The sequence below is a fragment of the Dermatophagoides farinae genome, chromosome 1, assembly GCF_024713945.1.
Source record: "Dermatophagoides farinae isolate YC_2012a chromosome 1, ASM2471394v1, whole genome shotgun sequence".
NCBI classification, from domain to species: Eukaryota; Metazoa; Arthropoda; class Arachnida; order Sarcoptiformes; family Pyroglyphidae; genus Dermatophagoides; species Dermatophagoides farinae.
The window spans coordinates 5,564,272-5,579,044 of record NC_134677.1 but is presented as its reverse complement, the minus strand read 5'-3'; the positions used below and the strand labels follow the sequence as shown (position 1 = coordinate 5,579,044).

Sequence of the window (14,773 nt, the reverse complement as noted above, 5' to 3'; positions counted from 1 at the left end):
ATAAAGAGAATATTCAAATTCATTTATGGTAGCAGTCATTTTATTCTACTTAATAAATGCCGCTGATCAATGTTATAAAAAAGGAATAATACGACTACTACTGTGGTTGATATATTTTACAATATACACTCTACAACACAAGCAACACAAGTAAATTGAGTGGAATCTACCGCCATTACAATATATTTTTATGAAACTTTTTCATTTTGAGTTTTACGAATTTTCATTCGAGAAATTTTCCCAAACAAAATGAAACACTTGTTTTATACACAGATATACAATTAATATGATAGAAATTTTTATCACATTAAATTTTTTCCTAAATCTTTTAGAAATTATTTATCAATATTTATCATATCTGATCAACTAGAATTGAATCAATAAAACTCGACGATATCAATTGTATCATGATGTACTGCACATTTTATTCTGTATTATTATTCAAGTAAAGCCATTTTTTTCATCCTTATATCTAAAAGTATAGTAGTTGTCCGCTGGATGCCAGGTCTAACAGACGAATATAGACAATCGGCCAACACATTATATACATTGATGGAGATGTAGAAATCACATTTAAACAGATCCAACAACAATCTCTATACACAAAATCAATGTGTATGAGTGAAATTCTCTGCATTGCAGAAGCGAATGAAAAAAAAACCTGCCACCGCTATCGTCCACTATGGTTCAATCATCATTGATTCTATGCAATTCATACACAAACAAACATTCGACTATCCCAAAATTCAATTATTATGTGCATCATCATCTATTTTGTTTTTGTGTTGATGTTCGGCTGATTTGTTTCTTTATCGACATTTTTTCATAATTGTTCCATTATATATACTCCTTTATTGATGGGCATGAATCAACACAAATGACAAACGTCAACAAATCAAATCATATGTTTTAGTATTATGTAAATTCGTCTTTTAAACTCAAGTTGACCATTTATTTCACGACTTTTTCTTTAGTAAGTTTGATGAATATGACCTTTCTGTCTTGTAAAAGCTGAAATACATTTATTATTTAAAGAATAAAGAAATACCTATCAATCATTTGAAGAAATAATAATCGCCAAAATAACTTCATTTTTACTTTCAATATGAAAAATGAATCAAATTTTCGAATAAAAACCGTTTTTGTTTATGATTTTACTATCTTTCATTTTTTTTTCGCAAATCTATTTTTGTTATATCATTCAATTTTTTTTTGTAAGAGCCTTTTCACGATGCATCAATTGTCAATTTGATATTCTCGTCCATTCAATCTTTTTCCGTTTCTCTTTCAATAATTTCATTACAATGTTTACTTTAAAAAAACTTGTTTCATTCATATTTTTATCATGAATGTCATGTTCTTTCATATAAAAACTACAATTTCGAAATATTACAATTCATGTCACAATATGAATAGTGGAACTGATTTTTGTGACTTGTTTCCACTTTTTCAACGTGTCATTGTGTGTATTATCACATTCAAGGTTGATAGTTGCTGTTGAGCAATTGTTCCAACATTAAAAAAGGAAAAAGAGAAATAAAAACTTTTATTATCAAAACGATGTAACCAGAGAAAAAAGAGAAACATAGATTATTATGAAATATTCATAAATATGTGATATTTTCATATAGCGTTATTTTCATAAAAATGACCTATGATTTAGTTTTCATTTGCTAAAAAGAATCAATCTCATCAGTACAGATTCATCATTGGTTTGTTTGTTTATTAATAATTAGTCACAGAGAAAAAAAATTGTCATGGTTTCCATGATTTTAGGTTTAGTTTGTCAATTTTATTATATCTAATTAAATTTGATCGATTTTTTTTCGGATTAAACATAACACATTTTTTCCGATGTGCAAATTGAACACAAACGACACACATTTAAGGATACTGTCTGTCTATATGATAGACCAAGAAATAGTAGAAGTTGAATTTTTTTTCCATTTCATTTCAATTCGAACAAGTGGTTTAAAAGTATGTGAATACATGCAATAGACATCGAATTTTATTTTTAGCCGATAAAAAAAAACTCGATTTTTTTTTACTACTTTGATTTGATCTTTTCAAACCAAACAAGTTGTTCAACTGTAAATAGAAAAAAAAACTATCGCCAAAACAACGATTTCATTTTTCATTCCTTTTGGTCTCTCTCATTTTTTTTTTTTTTTTTTGCTAACAAATCAAATTTTATTCATTGCAAAGCCAAGTTTTTTCGGTTATTCTATGTATGTGTTTGTTTGTAATGTCCTATTTTTTTTCATAAATTCACACTAATCTATCTTATGGTTTTTTTTTCATTTCATTTGATAATGTTCCAGTTGGTTTTAATTTCAGATTTGATTTTCAATTTCAATTTACTAATGTAAATTTATAAAGATTTGCCGAATTAGAAATAGCTTAATTAGATGAAGAGTGATGGTACTTTGGTTAGAATGCAAAAAAAAAGAGAAGGTACGGTGAAAAAATAACTATGACCGATGTTTACAGTTTTAATTGATTTTTTCCGTCCTATAAAAAAATGATGTGATGATTTGAAAATGGTAAACCTATGATGATGATGATGATGATGAAAATACTAACACAGAAATTAGAGCTATATGTTGCTAGAGATAATGATGAATGATTTAAAAAATACATTTAACATCATTTAATCCTTGTCAACAGATAATTTTTCCATTTTAAAGAAAACACATCTAATCTTTTTTTTTTTTTTTTTTTGGTTTTATTTATTGAACACAGCCACCATAGCAATGATGATGATAAATAATTATGATCAGAATTTTTGTAATTTATGTAGGTGTGGCATCATTGCATCCGATTTTTTTTTTGCAGATCACGATTTTTTTTACCTTCTTATAGTTTGCATACAAAAGAAAAATATTGATACATTCATCAACCAATTGTTGATTCAAAAAACAAGAAATTTAATTGATGTCCAAATGATTTAAATCCACGCATTTTATTCCAATGCACGATTTATTCGAATTTTTAACATTCAGATTGTTAACGGGTTAACCTTGTGTTCATTAATCGCGGTAGGCAACAATTATAAAACCTCGTTTTTTTTACTCGTTACGGTAATTCATCCGGGAAGTCATTTTTCATTCTTCAATTTTGTATTCGATTTATGTTTCTATATATGCATGTAATAAGCTATTTGTACTGTATATACAACGAATCGAAAGTGTTGACTATAAATGCAAATACAACAAATATCTGTAGGTTTATGTTCCTGGCCAATGAACCCGTTTATCGTTTGAATGTTTACCACATTATCATCTACATCAATAATCTATTATTATTAATTATTGATTTTATAATGACTGATGCAGTTTTGTGTAGCTGCGTAATTCTATAAAATATTTGAAAAAAATGATCTACCTTCGTTCAAAGGATCAATGTATCGACCCATCGAACATCATTATCATCATTTTATCATTAAAAAAATGAAATAATCGTCAGTTGATAATTTTAGTCAACATTCTTCCTTGTTATTTTTTTCCCCGGTTGTCGGTTAAATTGAATGGTTCGATCTGATCTTTCGATGTATCAACCATACAACTTCAGCTTTACCCCTTTGGCATTATCTGAAACGATACTTGTAAATTATGTTTGTTTCATCCTTGTCCATTCATTTATGGATCAAACTTTTTCTATTATTTTCACAAAAAAAATCACCAACATCAACCGATTCAATCCAAAATTTTAGATGATTGAACCCGGTAGAAATAAAACAAAAAAAAAACTAGCTGGATTGTTTCATCTCATAAATTGTAGCCAATTATTATTATACTAGTCGGTCTCTGACTCTTTTTCTACAACTCTTCTTTAATAATTTTTTTTTTTTTTTTTGATTATGGATTGAACGAATGAATTATAATATATGTATGTATTCGTCTCTTCATCCTGTTACGTGTTCGAATGTTGTGCATATAAAGTCAACTAGTGGTTGTTTCGTATTACATTTATTGGCTTTCGGTTGATTTGATGATAATTGAATCCAGTTGAACAAGGTATTACTTGGCTTCTTCTATAACCACACATGCATAAAAAAATAAAATAAAAATTTGTATCTTGTCTCTTTATTTTTTTTTTACTTGCATATGACTGCTGGCTGTTAGTCTGATCTTACCTGTATGTTCACTTTATCATTTGTTTAGTCATCATCAATCCTTATGCATTCATCCATTCATTCATTCATCCTGTCAGGGTCTCGTTTATGCTTACATTGGCTTTTGACGTTCATGTCCATTTCATTCTTCTTGATTTTTCATGTGTGTAATGGAAGACTTTTCCTGTTTTATCCTATCCGTAGTCGTAGCATCATCGCTATTGTTGTTCTTGTATTTGAAAATATTCATTCAATCACATAAACATTGAGTGACACCAAAATGTACACACACACACACACACACAAAAAGGAGGTATTTTAATGACGACAACGTATGAAATACAGAATTGTTCATTCTATTCCTACCTGGTTGTCGTAAAATCATCATTTATGTGATGAGTCATATTGATCATCTGTGTTTGAAAGTTTGGTTTTGAAAAAATCAATGATCCAGTGGTAAATCGACATTAACATTGATGTTCATCTCAAATTCATCCATATTATTATTTTTATGTTTGTGTATGTGTGCGTTTATCTCAACTTTGTGACAATTCAATTCATTGCAAGAAAAAAGAATGTTTTCCAAATATTCAAATATACGGATTTCTAAGAATTCTTCATCAGCAGTGGAAAATGTTTCATTAAATCTGACCAAAGGTATATCAGACGTTTCTAGGTCTTTTTTACATCCAAATTTGATAAATTTGATGGCCCTTCATTGATATAATATTCACTGTTATCATGCCAAGACATTTTGTTTTTGCATATAAGATCAATGAATTCAATATTGACAGCAGTTTTTCTCTGTTTTTCGCCCTAATGATCATGATCATTAATATCAACCTACGCCTACCCCAATATGGCTATTGAATTCAATGAAATTATAGCGTTTTTTGATGATCATTTAGATTTTTTACCATTTACAATTACGACACAATCAATATTTCCATAATTATCCATTTTATGACCTTTAAATGATTATATTTTTGAAATATTTTCAAAATTTTTATTTTTTTATTTTTGTTTGCAGAATCATTTTATCCACCTTTATCCTTCATTCAAAAATCTGATCCACATCGTTCATTCATATCAGCCAGATTTGAAATTACTGATGATTGTGAAACCTCGCCATTATCATCAACATTAGTTGGATGTTGTTCATCAGGATCGGAATGTTGTTGTTCACCATCACCATTGGTACCAACAAAAGAAGCATTGACCAGCTGTTCTAATCTTAATTCATCATTTCAATCCAATTTTTATGATAGCCATAATAAATTCATTATGACCACCGATGTGACACCGACGATGGCAATGACCACATGTACCAATGAACAATCGCCATCATCGATAACAGCCAGATTTAGCGATCCGTTGGGTTCGCCTCCAACAGTTTCGTCTGGCTTTTCAGATGATTATTATTATGGTCCATCATCGGGTGAATTTTCATCATCGGCAAATGGTGATTCCATGTCCATAAATCCACCGCCGTTATCATGTAACGATAATAATTATTGGGCACTCATTTCTAAAAATGATAATTTTCAATTGAAACTTGAATCTCGAGAAAATTTTGTCTGTTTCATTGGTTCTGATTTTGTTCTTCGACAACAAAAACAAATACAATCATCAAGCAACAAAAAAAATAAAGACGATCATCAAGCAGTATTGATTTATGCCAGCGGATCATTTCATCTTAAAGATCTTGATTCGAAATTCGGTGTAAGTAATCTGATATAAAACAAAAATATTACCGTATCACTGTAATATAATATAAATTAACGAACATAAATCTTATCTTGAAAATCTTGTTGTATGTTGAACTTTCCTAGCCTCATTATCCTTATACAATAATAATAATAGATCACATCTTATATTGACATAGTAAGATATTTCCGGTGTCAATATGGTTATTTTTTTGTTCTCTTGACCTTTTTTCTTTCTCTTTCTCTCTCTCTCTTTTTACTCTAGATTATTTTTTCACATGTTGACTTCTAGGTCTCATTTATTTATGATTACCAAAAATAATAATAATCACCAACATTTTTATTGATATTTTTTCTTACTATCATAAGTTTGATTATCATCACCTTTGCTTGCTTTGTTGATTTTCTCAATTTTGCTCTTAAATGGATTTTTTCAATCATATACATGTATTAAGTTTGTAGTTTGGAGCTAATTTTAGCTTGTTCTTATCACCTTTGATGATGATGAATATGATTTCGATCTTGTTAATATTTAACTTCTAGATATATTGTCTACATCATCAAACTCTTTTATTTTGAAGAAAATTTTTTTCCATCGTTCCGTTGCACAGATTAGGTGTAGGTGGTTTTTTTTATAATTCATTCGAATCCGTTTATCTATCTGTTCTCGCTTGTCTGACAGGATGACGGATGCAAATAAATTGGATTAAAAAAAACGATTTATGTTACCACATCAGTATATCTATGTATGCGTTTGATATCTTCATTTCCTTAAATTCATTGCACTCCATATTCGAAATCAAAATCTTTCTTTGTATGAAAATGATGTAACATTTTATTTTTTTTCCTTTCAATATAGACATTTGTAAATGAACTTCGTGTACGGTCTCGTAGTTTCATACGTTTGAATATTGATGATGAAATTCGTTTTGGTTTTGGTCCGGATATTTATCAATTAAAACATTTACCATTGAATCAAATCAATTGTAATCACAGCCCACACATTCAACGAGTGAATATCAATAAAGATGATGAAAACCATTATCGATCGACAACGCCTTTAACAACAATGAAAAATGACAATATAAATGAGTTTATCGTACTTGGTAACGAACACGACAATGTTTCTGTTAATAATGATGACAACAAGCAACTGAAACAAAATTCAATAAGCAATCCATTAGCATCACCAACGGCTTTTAAACAATCACCAATGAATAAACTTTTTCGTATTAGCATTAGAAAAAATGATAAAAAATCTGATCCAGTTAAACGTGGATCGAAAAAGAATGCGATACAAGCATCGACATCTACAGCTTCATCAGCATCATCATCATCATCATCCAAATCCTCATCATCGCATAATAAACTATCTCCATCGTCTTTTTCCCTGATGTCATCATCATCATCATCATCATCTCAATCATCAACGCCAGTGACTTTAACAAATTATACACAACAGCCAACGTCATCATCATCTTCGATGTTCATGTCGGCCATGAAAATGGTAAAAGCTCGATTCAAAAAGAAATCTTCATCAGCCACGGTCTCTGCTAAAGATAAGAAAGAATCAGTATTTATTTGTTCAGGTAACGATGACATTACCTTCATCCGTTATCGTCACAATTTTGAAAAAAATCATCCGCCCATTCATCAACAGAATAAAATCGAACCATGTTCAATATCAGCTCCAGAATCACCTAATCAATCTCGTCATCATGTCTATCATAGTCATACATATCAGAATACAGAATTCCTAAGAAAATTATCTGATGATTATCCGTTTACTTCACATTCTGGCTTTCCTTTCATTACAGATGAACATGAATATGATGAAGTAACTCCTGATTTGAACCTGGATAATGATGCCGATGATGATGAAGAAGTTCCTAGTTGTTGTTCTGATGTTAGTGAACAACAATGGACCTGTGAATCTAAAGCATCAACCAATGTTGATGATAACAATCAGCATTTCAATCATAATCATCACACATTGTGCCCATCAACACCATTACAATTACTGCAGCCGAATTCGCCGTCCTTAAAAACGAAGCATACTTCTGTTATGAATACAGCAACAAGTGTTCAACAAGATTGTGGCTTGTATCTGGAAAATCATCATCACGATATTATCGACACTGATGAATACAATGCGTCTCATTCACATGAATGTTTTGACGTTGAAAATCACACATCGACACAAGCAATATCCACTTTATCAACGATCCATCATTTGCCACATCTAAACAGTGAAGATCGTCTGAACAATAATAGTAGCTTAGATTCAAACATTGTTCACTTTGAATACTTGAAAAATTTAAAAAACAACAAGTTTGAATCAAACACTAGCAGCGACATCAAAATGGACAGCTGCGAAAAATCTATTAATTCATCAACGATCTTGTTCGGTAAGCAAAATAGAATACACACATTTACGATCGTATAATTAGAAATACTTCACACATTTTATTTATAAAATTATAAGTTTTTTAGCTAATTTTAGCTTAAATTTTTAATTTGATAGGATGCAACTTGTTCATACTTTCACATATACAGGAAGTTAGCCACTTTAAATGTTCAAATTGAGTTGATAACCTTGTTGTAGGTATTGTTGTTGAATAATTGATCAATCAAATTGTATATGTGTCAATTTTAGTTCAAACACATTGATATTAAATCATTTGGTTCAATCAATCAATCAATTCAATATTACCTGGCCACAAACAAACACAAACATGTTGAATGATTGACACTAGCTTGATAATCGAACAGACTACACACATATTCGTGATCAATTGACCATTTTTGTTATTTATGACCTTTTTTGGTCGACTTGAAGGTGTTATCGCAAGTTTTCTTTGCTATTCAACATCTCCATAAAAAGCTATGTTTATTTTTCAGGTGTTGATCTCGAACACAAGCACACACACACACACAATAACAAACATTTAAGTAAAAATAATTATGGAAAATGTTGGCACAAAAAGAGTTAATGCGAATATGTTTTACAGAGAAATGAACGAAATTTATAACATATGAAAAAAAGGAAATTGCAAATAACCTAGACTAGACCATTATTGTTGATTTTTTATTGTTCGATAACGTGCTCTGTAGATCTTATCCATTTACACAAATGCTTAATGATCTATTTTGAATTTCTCTTTCTCTGCAATGGATCTTTATTATGATTATTATATTATGTTATTTTTGTTGTACGTGTCAAACAATATATGTACAATCTGTCTCTTTCGATCTATCTTTTGAGATTTAATTTCTCTTCGCTCACCTAGTATATACACTATAAAACGACAAGTGTTTTTTGAGCGAGTTATATAGAGAAATAGAGTTTCAATGGAAATGCAAACCTCATCATTATTGCCATACGGATTATATACAGATCAAACAGAACGACAAAACAAGTGCGTAATTCCATAAAATATAGTTTTTATCATTATCATCATCAAATTGATATTTGGTTTGTTTGTTTGAATATTCTCAGATGTACAATGATGATAATAATTTTACTCTAGATACATACAGTTAACCATAATACTATATAGCATAGAATCTTTTCCTAATTACTTTTTAAGAATAATCAAATTGATCATTTTCATTTAAAATATGTTCTTTCTATATGTTTTTAGATGATGAGAAACGAACAAAATTACATCAACAAGAATCAAATGATGAGTCGTTTTGCCAAAATAACGTCATAATTTCACCACTATCATCATCATCGTCGCATCAACAAGAAACGGCGACAATGACAACAATCGAAACTACTACTGTCACATTTGGCTCAACATCTTCCTTATTATTATATACGAGTCCGAAACAGTCATCGGTTACATCGACTACATCAACTATTAATAATCATATCCAGTGCAGTGATTGTAACGTTCAACATCGAGTTGATTATATTTGCCAAAATAAACTAGAAAGGCAAAAAGATAAAATCGTTTTTTCTGGTGACGATGGAAAGTGTCGAGGTAGTTCAATAAATTTTTCATATTCTGCTTCTGCTGTTGGTGAAAAAGAACAAGTCAATTCAGCTAACAAAACTCTATTCAATTTTGAACAATGGTTACCTTTGACAACGACAACGGTGGAAACCGCTACGGCAACGGCATCTGTCAATGAAACAACCTTGAAGCACAGGAACAATATCGAACAACATTTGAATCAGTTAAACAACAAATCAATACATAAACATAGTGGTAGGCAGCAACTAGTCGTCGTACCGGTTGATTCAGATTCAGGTGCCGTAACTGATGCCGATACAAACGATCTTTATGATATTGACGATATTGGACATTTGAGACGAGGACAACGACGACCATCCTCATCATCATCATCATCGACAAAAATAACCAGTTCATTTGACCATTATCATACGGGAAATCTTCTTGCATCGACCAGTAGTGGACAATCATCATTAGGAACATCGACCACATTGGCTAATTTGAATAATCATAACGAATCTCAATCGTCTTCATTGGAACATGATGTTGAATTTGATTATCAACAACAACATGGTAATTGTACCAAAACTCCTCAGCCACAATCATTGCCAGTATTTATGCAACAGCCACGTTCTCGTCATTCAATTGGTGGCATGGCATTTGTGATTGATTTCAATGATAATGTTAGTCATAATAAAACTCATTATTCTACTTGTAATAATTATAACAAAGGTCAAAAAGATAACAGAAGACCATCACCACTTTTATTTAACAATCCAAATACTAATGTAAATTGTATGAGTGATGTTGAACAACAAATGACTAATGTATCTCCTCATACTGGAAATTCGAATACTGCCACCAATGACATTACGATAACTGCGACATCAGTGAAACGATTGTCAAACGTAACATCTGTACCACCGACTGCATTAAACAAAACTAATATTGCTTATGTGTTCGATGTAAATGATATGAACGATAAACAGAAGCCATCTATTGAATTGTCAAACGATTCCGGTCACACCCAATATCATTCATCATCATCGATGAAGAAAAGTGATACTTACGATAAAAAAATCAATAAACTATTGGCAAATGATATGAATAACGACAAAGACAATCTTGTCAAAAATGATTATCAAAAAAATCCTAATAATCATTGTTCAGTAACAATACCTTTATCATCAACTACGGAGATCAATGAAATGTCGAAGAATATAGAGACAAATTCGAATCGAATTATTTCAGGTGTCGAAATGATAGATGATGATAAAAGTCGTCATAGTGATGCAACACTACAACAATCAACATCACGGCGAAGTGCTCAATTAAGTGAGTCTGCTGTTTACTTGATTAATCGAATGTTTGAGCATAATAATTATCAACATAATCCTCATCATCATCGTAGCAATAGTACGAATAGCCATGGATGTTATGATTTGGGTGATGATGTTGATTTTGATAATCATCATCGACCAGAAGAATATTTTGACGGTGGTGAGCATTATGGTCACATTCCTCATGCCAACAATGTAAAACCGTCAATCAAAACATCAGCAACTAAAACAACAAAACCACATTTAATAGCCAAATCACCTAATAGTCATAGTATCGAATATGATGATGATTCATTGAGTTTAATGAATTCTATTAAAGATCGATCACATACTTTGGCAGTCCAATCACATCGGTCATCATTACATCGACATACTCCTAAATCCTCAGTATCCGATAGCGCTGATACCATGACTTGTATGGATAAACAGTTAATCGATTCGAACATCAATATTGTTGACGATGATGGTGAATTAAGCGATACTGGAACGTATGTTATCGATATTGATGAGCTAACGGGAGAAAAACTTAGACGAAAATCAGAAAATGTTATGAATTCAAAAAAAACAATCCATAAATCGTCTACGAAGAAAAAATCTGCTCAACCCAAACATCAGCTCGCCGACGATGATGACGAGATCCGAATTAAATCATCCGATGGAGATTTAGGTGTCGGCAGTGGACCTATTGCTCGTTGTAATGATGGTGAAGGTGGTAACGGTGAAACTAATTCCGATGAATTTGGTTACGAAGAAGATGACGATGATGATGAAGATAAGCTTGAAGTAGCCCGAAAACAGATTGATGAACTATTCAGTAATTATGAGAAACAGAAAAAGAATAGTAGCCATCAACCACTAAAGAAAGATGCAACATTCACTCGATCGAAACGTCGTTCCAGCTGTTCAGAAGTTAATAGTTCATCGACATATCATAATGACAAATCATGTCGACCAAATCAAATGATTGGTGTTCAACAATCAACTCAATTATTTAATGTTATCGACGATACAGTTGTACATTCAAAAAACACCGGTGATAAATCTAAAAAAAGAATTAGTAGTGAATTAATGAGCGCATTCAAGAGGATTAACTCCAAATTAGAAAAAACAGCTCGACTCGGAAAGTTATCATTGTTGTCATCTTCGTCAACTAGTTGCACACCGTTAGTCGGTACCGATAATACCAACACAAATGATGACAATCATCATTCAACAAAATCGGTTTCAGCACAATCTAAACTACCAATAAAGTGTCGTTCAGCACCTTCGACGCCATTATTGGATGATCGTAAACATTCGGCCAATAATCGATTGTGTAGTCGAAACATTAACGGTAAATCCAGGATCTCGTCAGCAATTCCAAATAACGAATATTCATCCTCAACTGAACGAATTGATAATGATGATCGTCAACAACGAGCTCGTAGTGGATCGATAACATCTAGCAATTCGGCCTCTTCTAGCTTACGTTTCAATCGTGCATTTGCATTGCGTCGTGCTCGTCTCGGTATGGATACTTGTGGTGTGGAAATTTCCGAACAATCTGCTAATAAGGCTAAAGAATCACAAAAAATAAATTCATCTAAAACGACAAAACTATCATCACCAGTATCATTTAAACGGAATGATGGTGGAAGATTCAGTCTTCGGGTACCAGGCGCTCGAATTCCGTTCAACACTTGTAATCAGTCGACAAAAGGATCACGAAAACCACCGTCTTCTTCGACGACGGTGGTTCCGCCAACTAATCGAAAAGTACTGAAACAATCACCGGTTTCGAGTAAAATCCCAACATTGAAATCCTATTCAGCATCATCATCCGTTTGTTCATCTATTGAAAATCTTTCGAATGGTCCTGTAAAAGGCAAGGCGAAAGATAGTAAATCATTGTCTTCCATAGATCATCGTAATCAATCACAACGCAGAGTTATTCCTCATTCAGACAATGAAATTCAATTCGATGCCGAATGTTCGTCATGTGATGATGGCGAAATACTAACATATCCTGCATTACCTTTCACACGTTTCGGCAGACGCTCATTACGTTTTATGCCATCATCTGGTTGCAATGAAAATAGCACACCATGGCTAAAATCGCTTTCAAATAAATCTGTCGATTCAAGTATGAATTTTGTTTTTTGCATGATTTAATTACTATTGATTTGGAATGTCCTTTTTAATAATTTTTTCAATTTTTACTTTACCTTTTAAAAAGATGCCGATATTGTTAACAAACGGAATAAGGCAGAAATACAACCACAGCCGATTAATCAAGGTTCATATTCCTTATTTGGTGGATCACGTCGAACATCTTCAGCTAATAGTTATTGCTCGGAGAGCGAGAGCCAAAATTACAGTTCTGCTATTGAACCTTCATCACCTTCTATTGTTGATCCTAGAACAGCTAGGCCAATCGTCCCTCCGTTTCAGGTTGGGAAACGTTTCTTTTCCACTAAACCACACCGAATGGCACAATTTGATAAGGATTTCAACACCATTATCCATGGCCATCATTCTGCTAGTGCTAATCCATCACCAATGCGACAATTATCAGCCGATCCTAATTTGATGACTCATTCAGTTACCGAATGTTTATTATCGGATCGTTCAAGTATTGATGGCAAAAGACAAGAAATCAAATCAAACGAAATATCCGCAGCATCCACAGCCATTGCATCTAGCATAAATGCCCGGATATTTTCCATTTCTCCATTGGATTCATTAGTAATATCCGCTATTAATCAATTGTCTTCTAAACTTCGAACAAGAATGCGAGATTTCCTTGAACGTGAACGCTATAATCATTTGCTTGGATCCGAAGCTCGAACATTGATTGATGAAATTTTACCTCAAGTAAACACTAATGGAAACGGACCTGATTCATCAAAATCTAATCAAATACGTAACAATTATAATCATGATTCATCAAATATTAGTCGTGATCTGTCGAATATATTGAAAAATTTGAAAAAAGTCGAACAAATTTTCGATGGTATGTGAATTTTCAATTTGTAAACAATTTATTTTATATTTTTATATCTCATATATAATAATCTAGTTTTCTCCATGGTTGTCGAACCGTATACAAATGAATCAAAAATTGTCGAACTCCACAAAACAGATGGCCCAATCATAACGAACGCCTCAGATACTGATACTAGCGGAAGTGATGATGGTACAAATGGATCGGTAGTCATAGCCAATTGCACAAGTACCGAAACATCTATAAATCGATCACGACGATCACCATTTATAATCCCTACCCAACAATCATCAGCAAAAGCCTTTTCTCAATCACCACCATCATCCGAATCATTATCCCAATCACGATCAGGATTCTTTATTGAAATTTAAAGTGACCTTTTTAAAAATCATCAATATCATTACGATAATTTACTTAAAAGATTTAAGATAAAATTTGAATTGATTTACCTAAAAATGCGAAAATATTTGTGATATTGATTCTAGTTCGTTTCAGTTTATATTTGTACCATAAATGAGAATGAATGAAATAAGCTTATTTTTTGTCTATGTAACAAGATATCATATTTATAATCCTATAATCTTAGCCTAATTTATTTTCAAATAATTTTACTCTTTTTTTTATCAAAATAACAACCAACAAGCTAATAAATTTGTATATTATTAAAG

At 31.7% G+C, this 14,773-nt stretch overlaps 1 protein-coding gene across 2 annotated transcripts; it reads left to right on the top strand.

Moving 5' to 3' along the window:
- The first annotated feature begins 2 nt into the window (after window positions 1–2).
- Window positions 3–14,772, top strand: LOC124491807 (uncharacterized). Of its 2 annotated transcripts, none has more exons than XM_075735410.1 (6): window positions 3–973; window positions 5,145–5,836; window positions 6,680–8,228; window positions 9,465–13,244; window positions 13,338–14,114; window positions 14,181–14,772. In XM_075735410.1, the coding sequence occupies exons 2-6, from the start codon at window positions 5,399–5,401 to the stop codon at window positions 14,474–14,476; spliced, it is 6,840 nt and encodes a 2,279-aa protein (XP_075591525.1). In that variant the 5' UTR covers window positions 3–973; window positions 5,145–5,398; the 3' UTR covers window positions 14,477–14,772. The 2 variants fall into 2 exon arrangements, with proteins under 2 accessions (XP_075591525.1, XP_046910460.2); XM_047054504.2 differs by lacking the exon at window positions 3–973 and adding an exon at window positions 4,187–4,771.
- The last annotated feature ends 1 nt before the right edge of the window (window position 14,773 follows it).